Raw genomic sequence first — 27549 nt, 5'->3', positions numbered from 1 at the left:
TCAGGGAAACTATCAATTTACAATATGAGGGAAACTTTAAAGGTGTCCCCCTCACCCCCACAAATACAATACATGTTCAGTATGTGACCCAGAACACTTAGGAGGAAAACAGTAAAATGTGTTAGAGCGAAAATGGGTGGAATAGATATTTAATACTTACGCTGAATTATCTGATCATGGAAATGATGGAGATGATAGTCATTATTATTTCCCCAATTAAAAAAATGCTTTGAATCATTTTGGATGTTTATGCTTATGCTTTGTGTAATACTCATGGAGGAATTTGGTTGAGGCGATATGTTGAAAATCCTGTTTATTTTCAAGGGTCATTTTGGCCCGAACACATCCGAATGCACCACACACACACACACACACACACATGCTCTCTCGCTCTCTCGCTCTCTTTCAAATTTTGTGTTTCTACCGAAGACTCTGCCTTGTGCTTCAGACGCCCCCTGTCTGTGAGTTTCATCGTATCCTGAGCTGCAGCTAATACCATACTCTTACCCCAACGACAGCTTCCTGGAGCTGATCAGATGTGTGTGATTTAGTGTCTCAGCACTGATTCTGTGTGAGCCTGCTGTCTTGTCAGTCTGCAGTGACAAAGCCCAGAAGTGAGGATCGTGAGCTGTGACCCAGGTTGACTTGGGGGTGCCACTGTAGCACAGGACTTGGGATGACATTGTAATGCCTGTTTTGGGGTTTCTCTTCTTTCCACCACAAGCCCCCGAACCCCAGGTCAGAAGGAGAGTCTGCCTGCCACCCCCCTCCCCCGAGAGTGAGTGGCTGCAGTGGTAAAAATCACGTGGACTAGGGCCATGGGCTGCTAAGTCCCCTCGCCCCCTTCATACAGAGCCCCTGGTCACTTGTGACCCCAAGCCTCTTCCGTGTCTCCAGCATGGACCCCCCAGCTCCCAGTAGGGAGCTCAGTGGAGGAGAAGAGAGGGCTGTGATTCTCCAGCCTTCCTTCCTGGGTGCCTGTCTCTACGCAGTGTTTCTCTGCCTGGAGGAGAGCCTGTGATGGCTGTTGCTGTGAGCAGCAGGCACTTTCATTCATCCAGATATGAGCCTCTCAGGTGGGAGGGGGGGTCAAAAACATGAGCATCTTGGCACAAAGAAAATGGCCAGTAGCACCCTGACTTTGCAGCCATGTGCATTGTACTGCTTCGGGCAGGTGGACGCCCAGGATAGGGTGGAGGAGCAAGATCTGGGGACCCACGTAGGTATAGGCCTAGCTGGCACCCAAATGCGCATGCCCAGGAGTGCAGCCGCAGGGAATGAGGCTCGATGCGCGCACGCACACATGATCGCAGCACTGGAGATTTTGGTCGTCCGGAAACAGAAACTAGTTGTATCTCTGAAAAATAGGAGATGGGCCGGGTGATCATGGAAGATTTCTGCAAGAGATTATTACACAGCCGCTTTAGTTGCTTTCTAAGAACTTTCAACAGAGTGGGAAATTACTCGTGGTGTAATCTTGAGCAAAAAATGTAGAAAAGAAAAACTATAAATTCAGCATTAATTCTTATCATGTCCAGAATTACATACGTGCGTGCACACACTTATATGTACAAAAAAGATGTCATAAGTAAACCAAACTGAGGCCAGTGAAGACACACAGCCTAGGGTGGAAAGGTCAGCGTCAGGGCTCAGAGAGACTCGGTTCAGACGCCGCCTCTAGTTCTTAGTAGCTGTATGACCTTGAGCAAAACATTTAGCCTCTATCCACTCCCTCACCTGTGAGTGAGGATGAAGTGGAATCTACAGCCTCTGTAGGACTAGAGGAGACATGTCCTTCAGGTCCCCAGCACAGGGAGTGCTCATCAAATAGACGCTGCTGTTAGTAGCACCCTCTCTGGGGACATGGCTGGTATTTATTTTCTCTCTCCCAATTTTTGAATGTCTCCCAATTTCACATGCTTCCAGTTTTTTACAATAAGAAGATAGTGCTTCTGTAATTAGAGGTTTCTGAGAAACTCATTCTTTTAATGGAGTTAACAAAATGTAGTTCAGAAAAAGCACTTCCCGGGTGACCCTGTAGGCAGTTGCCTTCCTGATTAATGGAGGTGAATTCTGAAATGTAGCCTGGTGGTCACTGGAGAGCAGCCAGGCCCCGGGCTCACCTTCCGGAGGGCGTCAACCTGCAGGCGTGGTCACCGCACCACGGGGTCAGAGGGGTGTGTCCACTTCCGGAAATAGTGAGGGTCCTGCTGGGATCCACACCGTTCACAGCTGCCCTGAAACCCGGCAGTTCCTCCCAGGGACTCGGGCCCAGGCTGCACGCCATCCCTCGTGACTTCTGGCGGCTCAGGCTCAAACCCAGTGTCCCTTTCTGCTGCTGCAGACGAGCTGACAGCTAAGGAGGCTGAGAGCGAGGGAGAAGAGGCGACAGACTGCACCCAGCTGACCTTCTTCCCGGCCTTACACGAAAGTCTGCACTCCGAAGATTTCCTGGAGCTGTGCCGGGAAAGACAAGTCATTTTACAGGAGCTTCTGGATCATGAAAAGGTAACACAGGCTGTCACCATTATTCTTTAAAGATGCTCAGACATGGGAGGACTAAGCTTTCTGCACTCAAGTGGGAGGTGATATGTCCATTCACCATCAAAAAAAAAAAAAAATCAATGAGCAAAAACAACAGCGCGCTCCTAAACTCGTGGTCCCAGAGCGAGGGTGCAAATGTCCATGCAGCCTGCATCAGGATGTTTGAAAGATGCAAGTCAAGCTAATGAACTGTTAAGTAAAATACGTTCTAATGTCCCACACTGACCTTTACAAGGCAGGCTTCAAATTTAGAATTCTTGACCTTCCTGTCATTCAGCAGCTTGGCCTCCTGCTCACAACCTGACCACCCTGAGGGGTCCACCCCACAGTTTGAGTGAGGGGTCCTGGTGGGTGTGTTTGCATATCCTGACCCATATGTCCCAGCTGTCCCCACACTCACCACCCTGAAACCAGCTCCCCTTGGCCTCCACTCAGGCCTGGGGAAGCACACTTGTGACATCGTCAGCCCTCAGAAGGGTGGACCCGGAGATGAAGTGTGCATGGCCAGGAGGCAGGCTGGGCCAGTTAGCAGAGACACGCACGGTTTGGGATGCCTGGAGCTGGGTTGTGGGAGCCCAGGTGTGCACATCCCCTTGGTATGACCGGAGGAGGGCTGGTGTGTCCTTTCCAGAGGCAGGTTCCTTGCAGAGACTCCTGGAGGGGGTTGGGTAGAAGGGCTGCCTTGAAGTGCATCAGCCAGATGGACAGCGGCAGAACTTCGGCCGAGCTGCTTAGCTGCTTTCAGATTTGGGTAACAGTTCAAGCGACGCAGTCCTGGAGCAACTCCGTCCTTATACCTGCTTAGCCCACAGCTTTCAGACAGAGAGCACACCTGCAAGTCCCCATCACACCTCGCCACCAGGCCTTCGCTCCTGCTGCTCCGGCTGCCTGCAGCGCTTTGCACACTAGACTCTGGGCAGCTGACTCCCTGAAGCCCATCTCGACCAGTCCCCAGTCTGAGACTTGGAGAGCTGGTCTCTCCCCCATCGCTGTCTCCACTGCGCCGTTGCTCCCGGCACACAGGCTAACCTTCCTCACTTCACCTGTCGGCCTCTCTCACTACACCCCCACCCCTTAACAGAGGGACCCCTCCCAGGTACCTAACCACAGGCAGGCCCGGAGAAGCCATTCGGTAAATACTGGTGGATAACGATGTATTACATTCATGTTCATTTTATTTCGATTACAGAAGTAATCCTTGTGAAAGTTTAAAAAATGGATATCAAAACATACATATTTATATATGTGTGTATGTATATGCATAATGTCGAGCCCCTGAGTAATAACAAGCGGTGACCTCTTGGACATAGCATATAGTAATACGTTCATTTGGGTAAATGGATATTTAGTAAATGCCCACTCAGTTGAAAACAGCTAAGAGATCAATGCTTTCTTACTATAAAAACTCTTCTTTGCCTCATGCCCTTAAAGGATCGTATAAAGCAGTGATGCTGAGCAGGGGACAGTTCCCTGAGGGACATTTGCCAACATTGGTTGGCATGACGTGGTGAGGAGGGGGTGCTGCTGGCATCTGGTGGGCTCGGGGCGGCAGAATGTTATCACTCCGCCCCGAATGCCTATATGCCAAGGTGAGAAGTCCTGCTATGAAGGATGCACGTTCAACAGATGATGGAGCCCCAGCCATCCCATCTACTTTCCTGATAGGATAAGGAAATACTGCATTATATGTCATCTGTCCCCATATCGGTTCTTTTTATTGTTTTGATAAGAAGGAAGCGATGCTTCGGTTTTATGTGGTATATTAATTTTCTTTTGCTGCTGTAACAAATGACCACAAGCTTAGTGACTTAAAGCACTACACACTTATGATCTCAAAAGTCTGAGCACAGCATGGCTCAGCTGGGTTTTTGCTTAGAGTCTCACAGAGTTGAAACCAAGGTGTTTCTTTCTCGAGGCTCCGGGAATGAACATGTTTCCAAACTCCTTCAGTTGTTGGCAGAATTCAGTTCCATGCTTCCATAGGACTGAGGTCCCTGGTTCTTTTCTGGCTGTCTGCCAGGGGTCATTCTCAGCTGCCAGAGGCCACCTACATCCCTTGCCTAGCGGTCCCCTTCCTGCAACTTCAAGCCAGCTACAAGTCATGGCCATCTCACCCTGTGGACTGTCTGACCCTCTTCTGCCTCGTCTCCCCTCTGCCTCCATCTTCCATCGTCTCTCCCACCAACTCTTCTAACTTCCTCTCTGTTGCTAAGGTCTCATGGGATTACACTGGACCCACCAGGTAATACAGAATAATCTCCTATTTTAAGTTCCACTGATTTGCAATCTTAATTTCATCTGGAGTGAAGGATAATTTCAAGCCCTTCGAGTAGCACCTAGTCTAGTATTTGATGGGATAACCAGGCATGAGGCTCCTGGGGATACATCTTTGTCCCCAAATACTTCCTGCCATGTCTGGTATCGCTCAGCGTCCACATCTCACCTAGTGCATGACCTCACCTTCCAAGAAGAGCTGTTCTGCAGATGACCTGACTCCCATGTGCTTCCCAAGACTAGTCGTGTGGTTCCCACCCTGACTGGGCTGGGCTGAGGGTGAGGTCTGGAGCTTAGAGTCCCAGCCAGAGCTAGTCCCTGCCCGGCTGGTACAGCTGGTACTTGCCTTTGGTGCTTGTCCTGGTCTCGGAGAGCCTTGTTTTTGCTAACTGTCCCACCCAGCAACTCAGGGGCCTTGCCGGGGGAGCCGGAGTGGTGGGCCAGGACCAGGAAGAGGCTGTTTTCCCATCCTCCACTGCCTTGTACTTAAACTTTGGTCCTTCTGGATCCTCCCGTCACACAGCGGGAAGCTGTCAGAATGCCGCGTGTGGCTCATTGTGGTGGCAGGGACCCTAGGCTGTGCAGACAGAAGCATGTGAAATCCAGCAGGGGCCGAGGCCGGAGCTGGCCTGTTTCCACTTAGTGCTGGGAGGGGCCAGCCGAGGTGGGGGGTCAAAGGAGTGTCAGCTCCCTGAAATGGGGGGCTGAGCAGCTGCAAGGAAAGGCAGTTCTGGACACTATCAAGACATTGTTCTTTGCACAAGTTGTTTTGATTTCATTTCATTGGGTTGTGCTTGTTGCCTCTGACTTTGGTAAATTGAGGGAGAGATTGTTTCCTGACTCAGCCTGAGTTCTTGCAGGATCAGTGGAACCAAACCACTAGGAACACCTGCTCCCTGGAGAAGCAGGTCTAGCAGAATGGCCAGGGCCAGCCGGGGACAGGCTTCCTGGCGGCAGGGTGGGCAGAAGCTCTAGCCTGGTCCCAGTCCCACCTCCACCACTTACACTGCGTGTCCCTGCCCCAAACTCTGGGCCTGGCCCTGGGGGAGTGCTTGGTGGCTTGTGTCCACTGTTATCACCGTGACTGTGGCTTGTCTTTTAATAGTCCCTTAGGATTTATTCTAAGAAGGAGGGAGGAGTGGGATATGAACCCTGGTACCTAAGCCATGGCCCCGAGCAAGTGGGAAAGAGCCTGTCAGTGCAAATGAGGAAGAGCTCCTGTTCACGCCTGGCCCTGGCCGCCTCCAGGATGCTCCTGGGAGCCGGTGAGGCTGGGAATGGCAGGGGCTGGGCTTGCGCTTGGTGAGTGCTTGGGCCAGATGGGACACTCCGGGTCTGAATGAGTCTCTTGTCTTACTGAGTTGGTGGAGGATGAGACAGAGGGTCAGAGTAGAGCCCACAAGAAACCTGACCAGCTGGAGTGGGTCCCATCTAGGAGTTCTGTGCCCAGTACAAAAAGCCAGTGTTTAGTGGGAAAGAGGGAAGTTGCTGGGTTTGGGGCCTGGATGATGTGTGGTGAGGCCCCTGAATGTAAAGCACGAGGCAGGGAGGTGCAGAGGGAAGCAGGCCCTGGAACTTGAGGACATCCATGGGCTGGAAGAGCGAGCAGGGTCAAGTCTAGACTGAAGAACCCTTAGTGGGGCAGGCCCTTCTGGCTGGTGGGGCAGATGGAGCTTTGTGACCTGGACGCCTTCCACTGTTTGCACCTCCATCAGCCAGCTCCTCAGGGCTCCGTGCCCACTGCTCACCGCTCCCCTGCAGCCAGAGGCCTCCTCCTCTCCTGGGTGAGCTGTGCTGGTGTGTCCATCCCCAGTGCACTTAGAGCCCCAGGGCTGCCCAAAGCACTCTGCTCACGCCCCTGCCAGCATCCTCCTTACCACTCGGCTCTGTGATTATTTCTGACTGTGATGTCTTTAAGGGCAGCGACAGACTGGAATTCATCCAAGTCTCTTCCTTCCATGACACGTAGCATTTGTGCTTTGGAAAGATCTGCTGACCTGGAGAGCGCAGCTGTGTCAGGAAGCTGTGCACAGGGAGCCAGCCAAGTGTGCCGCGGGAAAGTGCAGGGTCTCAGGACCCTGGGCAGCCTGCCTGCAGCAGTGACCCTGTCTGCTGTCAGACACCTCAGGACGCAGCCTGAGGAGTGGCACGCCGTGGCTGTGTGGGGAGCCCCTCTGGGAGCAGGTGAGGCGTGGCTGAGCAGAGGGCTGGCTGCCTTGCCAATCCACCACCACCAGGGAGGCAGGCGCCAGCAGCCTGTGCCCAAGAGGGCAGTCTGGCACAGGGCAAGTGCTCAGACTGGACTCAGAGCCTCGTTCTGCTCTTTATCACTCTTGTTGGCAAAAATGTCAACAGCGGGACATCTGGAGCCCCTGTTTTGGGTGCTCTTCATATAACATCTCCTTTAGTCTTACAAGGCTCGTGAAGGAGGCTTTATCATTTCCATCCTGAAGATGGCAAAACCAGAGCCTAGGGGGGCTACTAACTGCAATTGCTCGGATTTCGTCTCAGGCCTGTCTTGCTCCAGGTTCGTGTGGTTTTTCACTCTTTCTACTACCTCTCAACCCCCTATGTTGGGCCAGTTACATAAACTCTCCATCACCTTCAGCAACCTTCCCTATTGGGGCTTGGAGATTGGCTCCAGGCTCCCCTCTGCCTTCTTTGCAAACGTTCTGGTTAACGCTGGTCCAGGCAGGCAGGCCTCCAGGCTCCAGGGCGTCCCCTCCCACCGTAACCTTAGTCCTTGTCTGCTATACTCATTGTCAAGGACAGGCATTGGAAGTCAAGGATGGGAGGATTGCCGTGCTGACCCTAGGACCATGAACCTGTTCAAGCAAAGATACGGAAAGTTTGCCCCACAGCAGGTGTTTGTGTGCATGTGTGTGTGTGTGTGTGTGTGTGTAGATGATTATTTTCTGCATTTCCCCAGACTAATATTTTCTGCTTGTGTTGAGACATTTTGTAGTGAGCATTGTGGTAGGCTGAGAGTTCCCCTAATTCAGATGTCTCCATAAGACCTTTTGGACCGTGGGCTTTTTCTAAGTGAAAGCAGCCCACAGCAGGGTGTGCACCCACACTCAGCAAACCTGGGGCACCTGCCTTCAGGTGGCTGTCAACCTACAGTGGGCGGGCAGCCCCACAACAGCCCTGGCCCCTCCTCCCCTGCCGTCTCAGGAGCACTTGCTTTTATGGCCTTTGCCACACACAGTCCAGGAGACTCCAGGGCATAACCGCCTTCCAGACTTCTAGATGGCTCAACCCAGACAGAGGCCTCTAGGGGATGCAGGCAGACCTGGCGCTCCGGGATGGCACCAGCTTAACTCATTTCCTTGCCTGAACATTGGATCTGTATTCGCCTCCAGCGATACCTGGGACTGTAATTACTCTGTGCCACTTTTGAGTCATTGATTAATGATTCCGGGAACCACAAACACATTTCTCTGCTACCAGCTCCATCTGATGTGAGGAGGGGTTTATTTAACGCATGTTAACCGCGGGCTTGCGTCAGCCGCTGTGCACTTGGGGATGGTCCCCTGTAACCCCTCCACGGAGCTGCTCTCAGAAGTGAGTCTCTGCTGGAAAAATGCGCTTCCAGACCCAGTCCAGAGTCAGAACTCACATGAGTTGTTTTTGCCGTGGCTGTTCCTTTTAATTACATGAACAATTAAATATTTATAAAGTTTTCCTATAAACTCGATATAAAATATTAGTAGAAAAGAATCAGCTCAAAGGGAGATAGTTTTGCTCTGGACAGCAGGGTGCAGCTTCAAGCTCTTCCTAGGTGTTTTTAGCTGAGGTCATTTGTAGAAAGTGAAGAAGTGTGTCAACCTTTGCACGTAGTAACTTCCCCCCACCCCGGGGTGAATCACCACGGCCGACTTTCTAAAATACAGAACTGCAGTGTCATCACTATATAACACCTTCTGAGACTCTGTTCTGCAAACTTTGTGCATAAGGCCACTTGTGAGCTGGCTCTGTGCCTCCCTCACCCTTATACAAGCGTGCAACACTTACACATCTGCCTTTGTAGTCTGATTATACAGAACTACTTATAATCTCAAAACATGTCCAACTGGCTCAAGATTTTGTGACTTGGGATGTTTGTCCACAGTTTTTATCTTCTTAGCTCCTAACCCCAGCCTTGGGGGACACTGCCTTGGGGCCCACTTTTCTGATGTCACCCCTGCGCCCTCTCCCGCCCCTGTCTGGGCTGGGCACTCTCCTCTGTGCCCCCAGAGTGCCTGTCCTTCCCTCCAGCCCCATGCTGTGCCAGGACAGTTGGCATTCTTCTGTCTCTCCTGTTAGACCACGAGCACCACGAAGATGTGCTTTATCTCCCCTTTTGCCTGCACAGGGCACACGCTAAACATTCGCACTTACCTGTTCAGTGACAGCAAAGGAATGAGTTACAGCGATTCGCTCACAGGAGACGGGACCTCATCTTTCAGAGCCTTGCTGGTGTCCAGGGGTCACTTTCTCAGTGTATGGTCTTCGGATCGTCTGCATCAGGATCATCTGGGCTGCCTGTTAAAATGCAGATTCCAGGGACCACTCCGCATTTGCTGAATCTGAGCATGTGGCAGTGTAACCTGGGACTGTGGACTTTAACAAGCCACCTGGGCAATTTTCATACATACTAACTTTGTGAATAAATGTCTGGATCCACAAATCCAAGTTTTACAATATTCTGAGCATCCCTGGCTGGAAATGTGCTCCAACTTCCATCAGTCACCAAAGTGCAGATCCTTAGTCAACACAGCTTGTGCTATGCGCTGTGCTTTGAGCAGTCCCGGGACTTGGAATCCTTTTCACATTACAAAGGATGGCAGTTTCCATCCTTTCCATCTGGTCTCCCTGAGCTGGCAGAGAAAGGCTGGAGGCCTGGCTGTCTGCAGGCTCGCCTGTGGAAGTGGCACACGCAGGCAGGCAGGGGGCATCCCTGCTCCTTGTCTCCAGCTGAAAAGATGGGCTGCCGACAAGTCATCCACGCACTGTAGTTCTTCGCAGATTTGCCAAGTTGGTGTGTGAAAAACAGTATCTCCTTATTGTTTTAATATCCACTTCCTTGATTACTCATGTGACTGAATACTGCAGCTAGAAGTGATCAATGTAGAAAAAGAGGACGCTTGAGTTCACAGGTAGCCAACATCAGTAGAAATGGGCTCTCTCCTCTTTCATACTTTCTCGCAGCAATCTGTGCTTTTTTGAAATATACGGATACTCACCCCATGCACCAGAATAACAGAACAAATTGCTAGCAAGTTCTGCATGAGCAGATGTATGGAATGAAAGTGTGATACACTTGAGCAGGGCTAAAGCTTTCTTTGAAGTAGCTGTTGCATACAAGTATAAGAAAATGTACACATTAGCTGTATGACTGGGTACCTCATATGGCAGCGCTGAATCTCGCTTTTTCCACCTATAAAACTAGAGAGCATTGCATTAAATTGCAGATGGATAAAGCTGGAGAAAATCTTTGGGAGCCTCTAGTTGCAGACGTGCACACTGAGGCCTGCCTCTAGAAGACGATGCTGGCATGGGCTTCCACGGAATGTCCTGGCAAAATGTGGCCCTTCTAACTTCAGCTCTGGCGTTTTGGAATTTCCAGAAAATCTGTTCCTTGTCATACACAGGACCAGGTGTGGCCACCCATCCGTGGTGATAATATATCATGTAGCCAATTTGAAAAACATTCTACTTATGAAGCAGAAGTTCCATCCTTTTTAAAGTGATCGATAGACTCACATGGCGGGGGGGCATTTCTTAATCATGAGATAACTTGGTGATGGAGCCCTCCCAGGGCTAATTTAAATGGAAGAGCAGGTAATAGTTCACTTGGGTTCATTTTCCACTTTTTAAAATGCCATTCTTTTCTAGCAGAATCGATGTTTAAGCTATTAACCCAGCTCTCACCAGACATTTTTCTTGTGGTTTGGTTTATTCTGGTTGTTATTTAATTCTCCCCAAAGGAAAACACCAGGAGACCTTGGGAATATGCTGCAGCCCCTGCTGCTGGCACCACAGAGTTCGGGCGAGGGTGGGGCACGGCGGGGAGGGGAGCAGTTTAGGAGGTGCCCAGGCCCAGGCTGGTGCCCTGGCTTCACCTCCGACCTTGTTAACTTGAGGATGGAGTATCCTTCGTACGAACACATAAGAGAAAGCATATAGAGAGCTTGGCACAGGAGGCGTACACACGCCCCAGCAACGCTGGTGGGAGTGTAAACTAGTGTCACCTTGCAGGAGGGCAGCGTGGCAATAGATCAGAATTTAAAACGCGCACACGCTTGACGTGCAATTCTAGGAATCTAACCTACAGGTGGAACTCACGTGTTTAGAGTGACGTATGCACAAGGATGGTCACTGCAGCATCGCTTGTACTGTCTCAAAACATTTGAAAACAACCCAGATCAATTGGGGATGGGTCAAGTAAGTTGCAGTACATCCGTGCAAGGGTCCGGTGTGCACCATTTAATAAAAATGAGACAATCGTATAAAAAGTGATTTGGGAGGGTCTTCTAGATGGGAGACCTATTGAGGGAAAAAACCTAGTTGAGGACCAGTCCTTACATGAATATGCCGTTTGTGTAAAAAAAGAGAAAACGTGTAAAACATGCTTATGTAGTCATAGGCTCTCTTTGGGATGGTTGAACAAGGTTTGTTTGTGCAGGTTTCTGTTGGCCTGACTCCCTGTCTCTGGTGATAATATTCCTTCCCTCCTGGCAGAGGGGGTTTTGTCACATGGGGTTGACCTCCCGCTTTGGGGAAGAAAAGAGGAGGTGGGAGTGCCCGTCTTGTGCCTGCTGTGTTTCAAGGGTCTTTAACTCAGAATAATACTTACGCCAAAATAGCAGATTTGGGGGTGGCATATGCAGTGCCCTTCCACATTCTAAGGCAGTACTGGTGGTGGCCTCTGGGCGCGGCTTCTAGGGAAGCTGGGAACACCACTCAGTTGCCTAAGTCCCAAGGTAGACACGTGTCCTCCGTCTTTCCTTTCAGTTTGTCTAGTAGCAGCTCCTGTCGATGCTACCTGTTCTTGTTTAGATTCACCCACTTCTCCTCTTCCTCCTGCTTCCCTCCACCACCCCCATCCCATCCGCCAACCTTCCTCCCCAGGACACTGACACAGCCACGTGACCGATCACCCTCCTGCCACTCTCAAGGCCCAGGAGCCAGTGTCACCTTTTGGAAGTGACCCCTGCTGCAGCTTTCTGTTGCAACCAGAATAAAACCCAGTGCCCTTACCAAAGCATCTAAGGCCCCCATGATCTGGGCACTCTGGCTTTCCAGCGCCACCTCAGCCGCACTGATCTCTCTCCTGCTCCCTGAATCTGTCCTTCCTGCCTCGAGGCTCTGAGTTGGATGTTCCCTTTCCCCGAAATGTTCTTCTCCCAGCTTTTCCATGACTGCCCCATTCCACCCTTCAGCCTCAGGATTTGTCTAAAATAGCATCCTTTCTCTCTGCCTTATCATCACCGGCCTGTTCTTTTCCTCTCAGCACATATCACAGTCTGTAACAGTCTATCGGTTGACGTGTATTTCTACTCTTCATCCTCCCCCAGGAGGGTAAGATTCTTGTTCATCTTGTCTGTCGTTCGATCCCCGAAGCCTGGCTCAGGGCCTGGCATGTACTAGGCGCTGAATCCATGACTGTTGAACAGATGAACATCTGGATGAATGAATGAGGTTGGCAATGAGTCCATCTTGAGCTGTGACTGCAGGTGCTTTGGGGACCAATTCCTCTGATAAAGTTCAGGCAGGAGAGGCCGAGAGAGCCAGCTGCCTGCCGCAGGCTTGGGCTACAGGAACCACGACCCTCAGTGACTCCACACTTAGGAAAAATAGTTCAGTGACACCTTGTCCTGTATCGTAGTGCTTCATGCTTGTCTTGGAATGTAACCTCAGTGAATCTTCGCTTCCTGGCCTTGGCCCTCACTTTGACTAATCCCGTCTGATTCAGGGGCATGAGAACTGGTACCCAGGGCTTCTTTTGAGGTTTCACCACTGTGGCCCCATCATTGCTCCCAAAGATGAGCAGGGAGCTTAGCTTCAATCCCAGGCTCTGCCAGTTACTCTGGTGAGATTCTTATCTCTGGGACTTTTTAAAAAAAAATCTCTAAATTAGAGTTCTAAAACCAGCCAGGCCCAAGTGTAAGGATTATCTGCTTAATGTGCATAAGATGTTTACTGTGGTCATATAGTAGGTAGTCCAGAAAATACCAGCTCCTCTTTAGTATAACTGGAGTTAGCACGGAATTACCCTGAGAAAGTGTTGGTCCTGGCCTCACTCGGGTCCATCTGGGCTCCCATCATCTAGAATTCCTGCCTTCCCTGCCTCGTTCCTTCAGAGATTAATTCCATGAATGGACGCACCTAGTCTTTCCATCATGCAGGACTCTGGGTCATACCAGACATTATAGCAGGTCAGTATCCCTAGAAAGCCAGCTGTGAGCCAGAGATGTGCAGGCAGGACGTTTACTGGGAGCGTAGGTCCCAGGACCGAGTGGAGGGTGGAGGGGAACTCCACTGCCGGCTCAGTGAGGGCCCCGCTGATCCCACAGGAGCTCAGAGTTGACCTGAATTGAGGCAAAGGGTCTGGCCCTTCCTTCTCTGCACTGACTGGTTGTTGGGAACCGATGGGGATGTGACCTTTGACCAGGTGCTCTCTGTAGCTGAGGCGACGCTGGAAAACTGCCAGCATCTTCAGTGGCTGAGAGAACACACTTGAGTCAGAAAGGAGGGGTCGGGAGCATCTCATGCCTCCTCTGCACACACCTTGGACCGGCCTTGGCCTTGGAGACAGCAGTACCAGTCTTGCCCTTGTGGTTCCAGGCAGACCTAGGACCAGTCCCGGCTCAGCCACTTTCCAGCTGGTCCCTGGACAAGCTCCCTCGCCTCTATAACTGAAGGACGCCTCATACCTTGAACACTTTGTTCACTGTTCACTGAGGAGTGTTTTGCACAGTTGTGGGGGACCTTAAAGTGAGAGAAAAAATGTCAACGTGATCAAAAGAGCAATAAACACTCATCCGTGTGCCTCGGTGGGGATGCGGGTGGCTGTGGGTAGATGGAATAACTAAACAGCGTGTTGGGGGTAGAAGGGCCACTTACACTGTGATGAGCAGTGCCCTGGGGCAGCGGCTCTGTCATTCTCACGGGTGCCACTCTCACCTCCGAGTGCCCGATGGGTGGCCAGCCACCGCCCTCCTGTCCTCCATAAGGAGATGAGCATGATTCACTTGCGCATGGCCTGACTCTGGTGCTGTCTCCCTCCAGGTGACACAGAAGTACTCTCTGGTGATCGTGCAGGGCCATCTGGTCTGCGAAGGGCTCCTGCTCTTTGGCCAACAACACTTCTACGTCTGCGAGAACTTCACGCTCTCTCCTGTGGGTGACGTCTATTGCACCCGCCACTGCTTATCCAAGTGAGTGCCCTCCCCTCCCAGCAGATTCGTCCCTGAGCCCCCCGAAGCTGTCTTCTCTGCCACCTGCACTTCTACGCCTCCCACCTTGTCCTTACTGTGGACTTCAGTGCAGGCTGCAAACTGAGCCATGAGATAAAACAAACGAACCTTAAGGCACAGGCAGCCACAATTGTGGTTCCCCAAAGCTGAAATCTGGAGCAGTTAACAACGTGGCCATTCTCCAAGCCTCTCCTGGTGTGGGATGCCCGGCAGGATGGGGGGATTGCTCCTTAGGTGATTTGGGTAATAGAATCCAGTCCCATCAGGTTACTCACTCAACACCTTCTTCCTTGTTCACGGTTTTATAAGACATCAGGCATTGTCCCTTCATGCCCACAAGGGACATAGGTGCAATCGGCAGTGTAAACAGGTTCTTTTGGATAGAGTTGGGAGCACGCTGTCAAGGGACAACTTACATGTGTGTGGGAGGACTCTTTGAGGCTCCCACTTGGAGAACTGGCATGGGGCTGGTGGGGTGAGGGACAGCTACTTGAGGAAGTAGGCTGAGATCTGAGTCTTGAAGGATGGGTGAGATTTGGGTAGAAATTTAAAGAGTTATTTTTACACCAACTAATATCAGAGGTCTTTGGCAGCAAACTCCAAGGTTCTTCTTTAGGATTAAATGTATTTGATCTCTTTGGGTTCAGTCAGCTCTCATGGATGGATTCCCCCGTGTTTATAAAGCACAGTCATTCAAAATCAAATTGATTGTGTTTGTACTTCCGCTAAAAGTTCTGTTGTCAAGTTGTATGTTTTCATCACTTACAAAGAAATTCGGATGAAAATTTCTCTGTCCAGATGTAGGCCTTGATTTTTCTGGTTAGCCAAGTCTCAAGTGAAGACAAGATGACCTCTTAGCCCAGTGGCTCTCAAACTAATTTGCATCGAATCACCTGGAGGGCTTGTTAAAACAGACTTCTGGGACCCACCATTATCCCAGTTCCTAATCTGGGAGGTCTGGGTTAGGGTTTGAGATTTCAGCCAGCTCTCAGCTAGTACTGACGCTATTGGTCTGGGACCACACTTGGAGAACCGTGGACAGAGTAGCCAGTCTTACCTGCCAGTAACTAAGAATTTAAGCCCCAGGTGTCATGTCATTTCTAGCTTATGTCAGGAAGCAAGAGTTTAAGGAGTCTGGAAGGGTAGATGGCAGCCCACCCTCCTTTGATTCAGGTTCGCTTTAAAATGCTTGGCATTTTTTCTCTCTGCTAATTTCCATCTTTTATTCATATCAGACGTTCACCGATTGCAGTGAGTCTTCTGTGCTTTTCCAAGGCAGAAGCATAATTAATACTTGGCACACTCCTCCCATCTTATTGCTCATGTTTTATTGATACTGATCAATATGGACAATGGATCTGCAGACTCGCCTTTCTGAGAGCGGATGAAAGCTTTCTTTCTACCTATATGCATGGCATGCCCATGTAATGACTGCATAATCCATTGCTTCACTCTCCACCTCTGGTTTAAATTGAGTTAGTGTTTAGATAAGATCTTATTGATTAGGTAAATTGTGTTTATGAGGTGCATGTAATCACGATCGAATTGACTATCTGCACTTTTAATAGAAGCCCGGGCTTCAGGTTGGATGCACTCGCTTGCTTTGCAATGACAAGGGAGACTTCCCATGTCTGGAAATGTGCTCTTCTAGAATGCAAGTAGGAGTGTCGTGAGAACAAATTACTGCCTTGGAATGTCATGTGGGAATTGCATAGGAAATTTTAGTCTCCATACCTCAAAGAAGAGTTTGTTAACCAGACCATGCTTCCTCTTGGCAGTCTTGTATACTGCCTGAGAAACTGCTGGCGCTCGTGGAGATGTGACTCTCAGAGATGGACTATTAGATCACGTCAGATCAATGGGGATTAAGTCTTATTTTGACCATGGAGACTAAGGAAGGTACATAAATAAGCCAGTTAAAAATAAAGCTAAGTCAACTCTGAAATGTTTCTCTAAAAGACTGCCATAAATTTGAGTGTAGTTGAGCATTAGACCTTGAAAGAGGCTCTCTGATGGACCATAAAAATATCCCAAATAAAACTCAAGAACACTGCAAGTCCTCCAGCAGTGATTGGACTTGTGTACTTTGGAACTTCCCTCAGAAAGTAAGAACCTTTCTAGAAGGTTACATTTTGCTTCCGATGGGACCCCTTCTTGGCTGAATAGGGTGACCGTATTAGTTTGCTAGAGCTGCTGTAACAAAGTGTCAAAACCTGGGTGGCTTTGAAAAAACAGAAATTTGCTGTCTCACCATTCTGGAGGCTAGAAGTCTGAAATCAAGGTGTCAGGAGGCCACGTTCCTGCTGCAGCTTTGGGGGAGGAGCCTTCCCTGCCTCTTCGAGCTGCTCGTGCTTCCTGGCAATCCTCAGTGGCCCATGGCTTGTAGATGCATCACTCCGGTCACATGGCATCTCCTCCCTGTGTGTCTTCACGTGATCTTCCCTCTGTGGGTCTTTCCCCTTTGCATGAGGAGACTGGTCATACTGGATTAAGGCCTATCTTAATCACCTCACCTTACTACCTCCATGATTTACTTCAAATAAAGTCACATCCTGAGGTTCTGGGGGTTAGGACTTCAACATATGTCTTTTGAGGGTCACAGTTCTACTTCTGACAGCCAAACTCACAAGGTATATAGCTTTTGATTCATTTGGTGGGAATCCAAACCATCCAACTGGCTCTTCACGATGGGGTGCTTTTAATTAGGTATTTCCTTCACATCAGTCAGCAGTTTTAAGGCATCCCTTCTCTGTTTAATTCAATTCAACAAATACTTACTGAAAATCTGTCTTGTACCAGCACTGTGGTAGACTCCACAGATACAGAGATCACTCAGATGTGGGCTGAGTCTGGTAAAGAGTTTGTGACCTAGTGCATGATTTGGGTATAAATTCCAGGTGTCAATTCTGACAGTCATTGGATACATTCAAATGTGGGGCAAATCAAAGTACATTTTAGTCTGAAATCCACTTCTGTTACCAAAAACTAGGTCAATCAATATCATAATTATCCGTTAGCTTACTGTGATCTTCCTAGTTAAGAATATTAAAAGATATGTTATGACCACATTGGTCAATTTGCATATTTTGTGACAGCTGTCATGCAAGAGCTGTGAACAGCATCCTTTGACTGATGGCCACAGCCCCACCTAAAGAAGAACATGGGTTGGCTGTTTCTTTCTACTCACTGACCTTGGGGGCCTGAACTCTGATGTAGTGCACAGAAAATGTAGAATATAGTGCTGGCAAAGACACCCAGTTGTAGCTGTGTGACTAATGCTGTATAAGACGGAACTCCAATCGGGACCCTCCATCAGGGGTCAGTCCCATTTTCACAATTTAATTTTCATAAGAAATTGGGTCTGTCTGAGCATTCCTGCTCTAAGTGGTTATTCAGTCCCTACAAGCAATAGAAGAATTAACGTCTTTCCTCCTAAAAGCTCCTTCCTAAAGCATTTTCCAGGGGGTTATTCCTCAGGTCACAACTATTTCAGAGTCCTGGTTGAGAATCAGCACAGAGGACACTGAAAAGCGGGGAGCTCCAGAGAGGAGCTGTGTCAGTGCCCGCCAGCCTGTCCGCCTTGGGAGAGCAGGTGCTGTGTGTGAGCTTGGGTGTTAGACTCAAGAGGACAGGGCTTGGAATTCAGTTCCACATGAAAGTCTCTTCTCTTCTTTGGAATGCAGTTTCCTGATATCTGAGAGGGGAATGTTAATCACACATGCTCAGCAAGGGGTTGGTGTGCGGATCCAATTAAACAACAGACAGGGAAGTGCTGGACGGGCTGTAGATTTGGGGCAGTGGTCAGTCTAGAGCAGATGTGGAGGGTGAGATCTGTGGACGTGGTCTGTTTCCCCACGAATTCACTCACAGTCAGCTGGGGAGAGAAACCAACCAAAGATGCGGCTAAGGTATGGAGGATGTTCGCTGTGGTCCCCCAAGCGTGGGGGCTGCAGGACCACAGAGGAGTCATCATCGTCACTGCCACCAGTGCCTTCACCTGGGATGCTGTTTGGCCTCAGTCAAGGGTAGGAACTAGTTACTTCTCTGGCCTCACTGGTAGTCAGAGAAGTTTAGGTGAAGCTCAGCTTAGCCCCAGGGGGAAGCATTAATAACGGACAGAGGGCCTCAGCCAGCAGTAGGTTTGAATGAAAGCATCCAGGCAGAAGCATCCGAACCAAAGCCACATTTGTGTTTGATCAGTCCTCCAGCAGTGTGGCCCAGAGCAGGGCCCTGAGAGAATTGTTGGAAGAAGGGGCGGTAGGACCTGCAAAGGGTTTGAGTCCACTCGGGGGTGCTGAGTAGCAGGCCCAGATGGTGTCCCACACCAGTAACCTTGCAGTCTACCCGGTAGGGACCATTCTGCATAGCACGCAATGCTGAGCTCTTAGCACCGCGGACACTGGGCCACCACCACCAACCGCTGAGTGGAGGAGTCTCGCCGGCCTACGTGAGGGCCTGATCTCTCTCTATTTCCCCCAGAAGCATGGTCTGCCCTGTAAGCTGGGTGGCGAGGGCCGCACCGGAGCTGGGGTCGGAGGAGGTGGAACACATTCCTGCAACCTTGTGCTGGAGTGAGGGCTCTTCGGCTCTGTGATGGATACGCAGATTTCTCGAGGGCTGAGGTGCTTGGGAGACCCTTGCTTTCTCAAGTCCTAAAAGGGTGTTTTATCTGAGCTTTTGTGGTCATTTACACAATGTAAAATTGCTGCTCAACTTGGATATTCAGAAAAGTTACCGTCCATAACCGAAATCAAATTTATTTCTCAAGTCCCCATTTGTTTTGCGGGTGGGAAGTTCATCTGGTTGGTTATTGAAAGGCATTTCAGTTACTTCTGGTGCAGAAATTGTTCTCTTTGCGATACTTAGTCAAATTCATGAATCGCCCTCCCCCGACCTTTCTTCCCAAGGCGAGTCAGTATGACCTCTGGAGACGGCAGCTGGCCTGGCCCCGCGCCCATCCTCTGCTCTCAGCTACGACGTCACTAGTCCCTGGCTTCAGGCACAGTGCCCTGGGGTCCACCAGTGAGGCTGTGGTCCTTATCTTTCAGCCCATCAGCTCTCAGCCCTGTCGCCCACCTCTTTGGGGGCTCAGAGTTTTCTGTCACTTTCTCCCATTTTACACTGGGTGCCACCCCAACGCCTGGTCCACCCTGGGCTCCACGCTGCCCGAGGCTGTGCTGAACACAGGCTTGTCATCTTCCTGCCCTGCGTCTCAGGAGCTTGAAACTTCTGCAGACCTCACTGCATATCTCCTCCATTCTTCACTCATCCTCTCAACCCATTTCTGACCCCTGTGCCCAGAGCCTTTTCACCCTTACGCTCTGCACCCTGTGTCACTGTCTGTCCTGGAGGCAGTCCCCTTGCCTTGCTGTCCCCTCGTCTGGTGTGGCCGGTGCTTCACCTATTCCTCGGGGCAGGCTGACCCAGACAGGGCTTATTGGGTCAGAGGGCTCTGGCACCGGTTGGCAGTGGCCTTAGGTCTCCTCCCATGTGTCTTACAGTCTCAGGCGGGGCCACAGGGCAGGGAGGGGACAGGCCCGCCAGATGCCCCCTCACTGTGTGGCTCGCTTCCTTTCCAGCATCAGCGATCCGTTCATCTTCAACATGTGCAGCAAAGATAGGTCCTCCGACCACTACTCATGCCAGCGCCACAGCTACAGTGACCTCAGGGAGCTCCGGCAAGCTCGCTTCCTCCTGCAGGTATGCCCTGGGGTGGGGGTGGGGGGAGAGGGAGGGCCATCTCTTCAGGGGACACGTGATCCAGGTGCCATCCAGGCCCCATTAGAATGTGAGGGGCACGCCTCTGTGACCCACATCACAGCTCTTTGGGACACACAGTGACTCCCCTTGGCTTATGTTGGGTTGGTCCCCTGGCTGAGATGAAATTCTGCCCTCTGCTTCACTGTCTCCAGAGTCCCTGTCATTTGGCTGCTGATCCCTTCTCTCTTACTATGTCATTTAGGATCCAGCCTCTTTGCTTTATTTTCCCCTTGACACGACCCAGAGCGGCCGTGGAGATACAGGAATACAGGACAGGGCAGTTCCATGGCCTCGCGGCAGTTGAGTGCCGGTCTGCCCTCTTCTGACCACGTGGACCCCTCCTCAGGCCACCGCCCCTCTCCTCTGCCCTGCCCACCACTTCACCCACCTTCCAGCTCCTGGTCATTTCCTGGCCATGTGGTTTAGAGGTCTCCTGATTGTCCCCTCCAGCCAGGGTCCCAGAGCCTTGTCTGGTGCATTCAAGGGCTCACCCAGGTACTAAACAGAGCTGACTCCTTCCAGAGGCAGAGCTCTGCTGTCAGCGAGTCGCAGCCCACCCCAGAGAGACATCACCTGATTTAGAAGCATCACCTCAGTGGCAGAGGGAGGAGGAAGAACTCTGGGGTCCCTGCTGGCCCCAAACACTTCTTACCTTCACCAGTCCAGCCTCAGTAAAAGCGAAGCTTTTGTGCCCAGGGGCCTCCCAGGCAGAGGAAGAAATGAGGGACCACTCTTGTAGGAAGGGAGGGCCCAGATCCTTCCCCCTACCCTCTTGGCAGAATGTTTGCTCTGCAAAGGCCAACAGAGTGGGCAGGGCTTGGCCCTCAGGAACCAAGAATAATTTCATTTGTAAATTTCTTTGTTCCTTGATCCTCCTGCAGGAGGCCTTATTATTATTTTCTGAAATGAAGACTCAGGGAAGCCCTTCTGGGGGTGCTCATGACCAGTCACCCTGCTGACAAGGGTTTAGCTGACTCCTTTCCTCTCCCTCCCCCTCCGCGGCTTTTGCCCACAAAGCAGCGTTGGTTCTCATTTGGCCTGCCCTTAGTGCGGGTCTTTGAGCGGAGAGTGAGCTGGGAAGGGGCTGGTGGAGGAGGCATCACCCTGACAGTGCTGACGTCAGCAGCAAGGGCTCAGTCCCACGGGGCGCCGCCACCTGGGCACCATTGTGCACCTCTCTGGCTTCCGTTTCCCTGCAGTGCACAGGCAACCACGTCCTGTCTTTTCCACCATTACATATGTAGCATTTAGTACATTTTGGGCACGTAGCAAGTACTCACAAATTATTATTTTTTTTTTATAATTCTGTGTCTGCCTTACAGGTTATATATAGTAGCAAACAGGTGTAGTGGCTTTCTTTCTCTTCAGTAAAAGGGGATTATTTCCAGATGGCTGGTTAGCCTGACAGTGGTGGAGGGCAGAAACGTCAGGGCGTGTGTGTGTGTGTGTGTGTGTGTGGCCAGGTGAGGCAGGGGGCGCTTTGTGAGCAGGACTGTCACCCGTCCAGCCCTAAATTCTCCCAGGAGAAAGTCAGAGTCTAGGCACTCCAGGTTGCCGGAGCAAGACTCCATAAGAGTCTACATTCATCATCCATTTGCACATTATTTATATTTCTGCTTGTAAAAAAAAAGTCTGAGGCTCTTAAGTGCACCTGCAGAGGAGGGGACCTTACATTATCATTATAAGGACTTTCCCTCTGCTCAGGAGTCTAGTGAGCTGCACTTTGAGAACTCACTTCCAGCCAGGTAGGAGCAGGACCTGACTGGTGTTGGATGCAGCACCTCATCTCTGAGTCTGACCTTCACCCACCCTATCTGTGCCTCCAGGCCTGGGCCTCACCTCCGCCCCCCAGGTCCCTCCCTCCAGCCCTGGGAATCCTCTCACTGACTACCTCTCATCCCTGAGCCTCCTCCTGTATGTGGGCTCACTCTAGCACTATTCCAAGTCTACTGTTTACTTGCTGTGGCTTAGAAGGGCGAGGGAGAGAGAAAGAAGGGAGGGGAAAGAGAAAGGAAATCAGATAGAGTTCGCTTAGGCATTAACAAAATACCCTTGAAACAACTTTGCTGTGTCAGTGTGGCCACATCAAAATGGCTCAGTGAAGTGGGCTTGGCAAAGCACACATGCCTTTAAGACTGTAGGTCAATGCAGGATACTGCCCAGATCGGGATGTTACACGCACCCAGTCAGCCCCTAGTGTTCCTGGTAAGATGACGCTTCGGTTTAGGAAATCAAACCCTTGACCAAGCAGTGAATTCATTGTTTGAGGTTGGGAGGGATTCTTGATGGATGTTCATTGGTCAGGGTGGGTCAGTCTCGATCTTCTGTAAATCAGGCATTTACGGAAAATCAGTCTCTCGGTTCTTAAGTTTTATTTTCCAAGGGCACATGCGTGAGATTTGCCATTTCATATTCTCCAGTTCCATTTTTAGATTGAAATCCTTTCACACCTGACACAGAGTCCCAAATGACCCACAGCAAGTGGCTCTGTTTCCACGGGTGTCTCCATTCCATGAAACTTTAGGAAAAGTAAAAGGGGTTTCTCTTTATAGGACATCGCCCTGGAGATCTTTTTTCAAAATGGATATTCCAAGTTTCTTGTCTTCCACAACAGTGATCGGAGTAAGGTCTTTAAAAGGTAAGGCTCTGAAAAGTCCTCCACTAAGCAAACTGATCATGAACCAATAGCAGAGGAACAGCTCTGTTCACAGGAGAATTGTTCTCAACCTACAGTGAGCAGGGCTTAGGTTAGACACAAGGAAGGACTCACCCACAGAACTGTTGAGTTACAGAGCACAGTATGGAGAAAGCTATAAAAGCTCCTTCCCTAAATCCTGGGAACCAGGTTCTATTTCATGGACTGAAGTAGTTTGAGACAACAATAACTGAAGGGAGAAAAAATTGTGCAGATGCAACATATTTAATGAGGCTTCCAGAATTTTCTGGCTTTATCTTTCAATTCTCCAAGTAAATTTTTTTTTTGGCTGAATCTTTCTCTTTGATCCCAGTTGCCAATTTTAGTTGTTTTGACTTCATATTTCATTGGTAAGAGCTCCATACAACTGATTGCCCACTTCCTCAAGGAACATCTTTTTTACTTAAAGAGAGAAGCATGCTGCTTTAATTTAACTTGTCTTTCTCCAAATAGATTAATCAATCTAAGGGATGTAAGCTATAGTTTAAATTTTTAGTTTATTTTTATTGGCATTAAAGTTTTAGATACGTAGATTTGCAGAGAATCTAGAAGGGACCGGAGGAGAGGTAGGTTCCTGGCCATAAACAGACCACACAAAAGTTGGATTAATGGAGGGGGTGGTCACATTGAGCTCCATTTTGGGCTGGAAGTTCTGAGGTGAGGCCTGACATCCCTGGCCGAATGTTCCAGGTCATTTTGTGCTCCGAGGTTCTAGTCTTGTCTTCCTGTCAGCCCTGGCCAGTCACTGGCACCAGGACCAACTGCTGGGTTGGAAGGAGAGGGCCAGGGTGGAGAGAGACAGCTTTCACAGAGAGGCTGTTTGCGCCCGCCCTGGGCGCATCTCCATGGACTGTGATTCTCCCTTTGAGGTTCTTTCAAGAACGGTGGTCATACCGCCTCCTGAAAGGTCTTCAAGTTCCATTTCAGACCCAACTGAAGGAGACATGCAGCGTTGAAACTTACATTCATTTTCTCTTGTCATTTCTGCGCAGTAAACAAAGTTTTCCATGATTGATCTAGAAGTCTTATACATCTGTAGCTCAGGCAGTGAGTGGTGCCCAACCCCACTTCATGCTGCTCACGGAGCGTTAAATTAAGACGCCCCTTGTCCCTGGACTACCGCAGGGGTTGCTGAAATCAGCAACAGAAATGCCAAGTGCCTGGCCCAGAGGAGGTCTCTAAAACATGTAATTTTTATTGTAACTATTGTTCTGTTGTTATCATTGCTGGTATTAAAGCTAGAATGTGTAACGGCAGAGGATGTTAAGGGTGCCTGCCAGGTACATCCAGATCTGGGGGCAGATGGGGCCCCCTGAGGTGGCAAGAATGGACCAACCTCTTGCCTGGCTCCTAAGATGTCTCCCTGGTGGTGGAAAAGTCCTGACTCTGCTAATAGGATGGTTTCCCTTTTTGTCCAGCTTCTGCTCCTTCCAACCCAGCTTGAAGGGAAAAAGCTTCACGGAGGACCCGCTCAATCTAAGGTAACGGGTGCAGGGGGGAAGCCAGCCATGCTCTCTGGGCCAGCTGTGTTGGCCTCACTTTGATTGTCTCCATTTGCCTGATCCCACTGCCAAGAAGGCGGGCCAAGAGCACACCAGCCTGCCTTCCGGATTATATTTCCCGCTCCCAGCCCCATAGCACCCTCATTCTACTCCTGAAGTTCCTTCTGCCAATTAAACCTCTACAGCCAACAGACTTGAAGTCCCAAGTGCTCCGGGGCTTGTTCAAACCAAAATGGCAGGGAGTGACCCTCCGCCTGTGGTGGGTGGGGGCAGGTTGCCCAGAAAGCTGTCCACCTTGGGATCAGGCCCTCAGGTGGGGGTGTGAGCCATCCCAGGTCTGTCATTTCTATCTGGGACTCTCTGAAAGCTCGGAAAATAAATAAATACATGATGGTATCAAATCAGATGTTAATTTATGAGTCTATGATAGGGAGCATCTTTCCCAGGAGACAAAAGGCTTACAGCCCCTTCCCAAGGCCCCCGCTTACAAGTACCCAGTTCTCCGGAAGGCCTGTTCAGGATCAGCAGGTGCTTTATTTCAGTTAGGAGTGGGAATAGGGCGAAGACACTGGTTGCTGGTCTTCTCCAGAAGTTTGTGGGGGATTGGACGGGGAGGGGAGTGGTGTTCAAAATATTTATAACGACTATGGGACGCACGCCATCCGTTCTTTTAAAACTATTTACTGATAGCTTGTCATTTACCGATAGCTTGTCGTGTGGTGTTTGCTGCTTGACAGGGCAACAAGCAAAATGCTTGATCTCCTCTGTTTGTTGAGTTTGCACTCTTGTGAGGAAGATAGATAGAGAACAATTTAAAAGAGTGAAATATAAAGCATCTTTGATAATGATAAGTTTAAGTATAAAAACCAAACCAGGCAGAGGTAAGGGTTGAGATCTTAGACTGGATGGTAGGGGAAGCCCTCACCAAAAATGTGAGATCTAAGACTTGAACAAAGTGGGAGATAAGTTATTCAGATAACTGGGGAAAGTGTATTTCAGGCCAAGGGTAAAGGCCCCCAGGGGGAGCGTGGTGGGCCTGGCTGGGGCCACAGTGGTTGGGGTGCGGGGAGTCAGTGGGAGGAGAGTGAGACGTAGCCGGCTAGTTCACGTAAGCCTCGGGGCTCATGGTAACGGTGTCGGCTTTTACTCTGAATGAATGGGGAGCATTGGAAGGATCACGTGGCCTAATTTATATTTTAGAAGACTCACTTGGGCTGCTGTGTCGAGAATAGACCATAGTAGGTCAAAGGCAGAAGCTGGGAGGCTGGTTAGGAGGCTTTTGCAGTAATGCAGGCAAGAGATGATAGTGGCTCAGATGGGGGGAGGGGGTGCGGGGAGGGACAGTAAAGGTGGTGTGAAGTGCTCAGAGTGGACATGGCTGGGCATGACTGAAGGTACATCTCATGAGATTTGTTAACAAATCAAGCATGGGTAGGATATGTGTGTGTAAGAGAATGGACTTAAGGATAAGTCCAAGGATTTAGGCTTGAGCAATTGGGAGTGAAACGGGGAAGACCACAGGAAGAACTACTCTGGGGGTATGGTGGATATCAGGGCTTGATTTTGGACATGTTCATTTGGAGATGCCTGTCGGACATCTAGGTGGAGAAGTCATGTAGGTGACTGAATATATGATTTTGAAATTCAGAGGGGTGGTGCTCCAGAGAAATGCAGATCCAGGCTCATGCAGGATGAGCCTTGACAAAATGAGGAAGCTGGAGCCCTGGTCCCAAGCTCTGAGGCCACCCAAGCAGCCAGGGCATGTGGTGATGGATGGGCGGCAACAGGCAGCCATGAGCTTTGGGGTCAACCTGGTTTGGGCTCATAGTAGGTGCTCAGTAAACTGTAATACCTATGTTTGGTTTTAGAATCAGCTGTTGTGTTTTGGGGCGTGTTTATGGAGCAGTTGATTAGCACGTCTGTCTGCTCTTAGCTCTTCTGAGGGTCTCCCAGCCCTTCCCCTACCAGACACAGTGTGCCTTCCCGCATTTCGGGGTGGGGAAGGCAGTGGTGGCTCCCAGACTTAGGACCCCTCATTCATGCTTGGAATGAACGTGGCCATTTTTCATTTGGATTACCAAGGACAGTGCCCCATCCATACACCAAGTCTTAACAAATGCCTAGCTGCCCTTGGGACACTCCAGTGAACACGAGCTTCTCATCTCTGAAGGAGGCATGTGGTCCATTCTCAGGGTTTTCAACTGGCCCACGATGCTTGGCATGTGCTATGGATTTTCATGTCTTCAGCCGCTAGCTCTTCGTGACTGATCTGGCCCCTCTAGAGGCCATCCTGACATATGGGAGACCAGAGCTTTTTGGTACCAGAATTTTGCCTAGAATTTCAGTGACAGTGGTTGCCGCCATAACTGAATTCCAAGGAGGTTCTGTGGGCCTGGAGCCCAAGTGGAAAATGCTTGCAAAGCCTAGATGAGCCTGGGATCTGTAATCCTGTGTCTCCCCATGTGCAAGACTAGACCATTCTGAAGGCAGCATGGCAGCATAATCAGACATCATTGGGGTGCAGGGCTTTGCAAGCACACAGTGGCTTCTCATGTAGAGCCAGCCAGCTAGACGCCCCCCCCCCACCGGATAAGCATCCAATGACCAGAAAGCTGCACGATATTAGGCACAGGCAGGCTCCGTGGAGATGTGGGAGTAGCTGAAGTTACAGGAAAAGGGAAGCTAGTTATCAATGTACAAGTAAAGAAACACACATTTTTGTACTTGAAGTTATCTGTCCCCTTCCACAAAGGGCTGGAGACAGCTTCAAAACTAAATATAGGCTACAATGATCCTTTAAAAATTACCCCAAAACTCCTTTAAAGGAAAAAAACATAGATGGGATATCAGGTACATGGAGTGATCTGGTTACTCTAATTGTCCCAAAACTAACAAAAATCAAACAACTGTGCTGGGTTACAACGTTTTCCAGTGACATATAACAAGAAACAGAGGGTTTTGTGCACTTTGTTTTTTCCTGGAACATACTTTCTCTTGGCACTGAATATCAGATTTGTCCTTGTCTAAATAGGGTAGTTCCCTTTTTATAAAAAATGAAAAAAGAGCATGACAGAATGTAACTTTCTATGCTGATTCTCTGAAAAAGCAGAGCCCTCACATTTTGATGTATTTCTGTACAGACGTGGCTTTGGGATGTGATCTGGTTCAGTTCCATCTCTTCATAGGGGTCTCAGTTCCTTCTGAGCCCAGAGTTCAGAGAAATACAAGGCCTGGGTGCCTGTCTGGCCCTTCTCTGAAATCTCTGTGGCACACGGCACACGTCTTTGAATGGGTGAAGGGCATCTTCCCATGG

At 50.0% G+C, this 27549-nt stretch overlaps 1 protein-coding gene across 1 annotated transcript in view; it reads left to right on the top strand.

Moving 5' to 3' along the window:
- WDFY4 (WDFY family member 4) overlaps nt 1-27549 on the top strand; it is a 269557-nt gene that overhangs the window by 184172 nt on the left and 57836 nt on the right. The window contains exons 43-47 of the mRNA XM_072971154.1: nt 2345-2508; nt 14092-14240; nt 19859-19979; nt 22592-22677; nt 24153-24215. Of these exons, the coding sequence (XP_072827255.1) occupies nt 2345-2508; nt 14092-14240; nt 19859-19979; nt 22592-22677; nt 24153-24215 (583 nt within the window). The remainder of the gene's footprint in view (nt 1-2344; nt 2509-14091; nt 14241-19858; nt 19980-22591; nt 22678-24152; nt 24216-27549) is intronic.

This window comes from Vicugna pacos, chromosome 11 (genome assembly GCF_048564905.1).
Source record: "Vicugna pacos chromosome 11, VicPac4, whole genome shotgun sequence".
Lineage (NCBI taxonomy): Eukaryota > Metazoa > Chordata > Mammalia > Artiodactyla > Camelidae > Vicugna > Vicugna pacos.
This window is presented reverse-complemented; position numbering and strand designations above follow the sequence as displayed.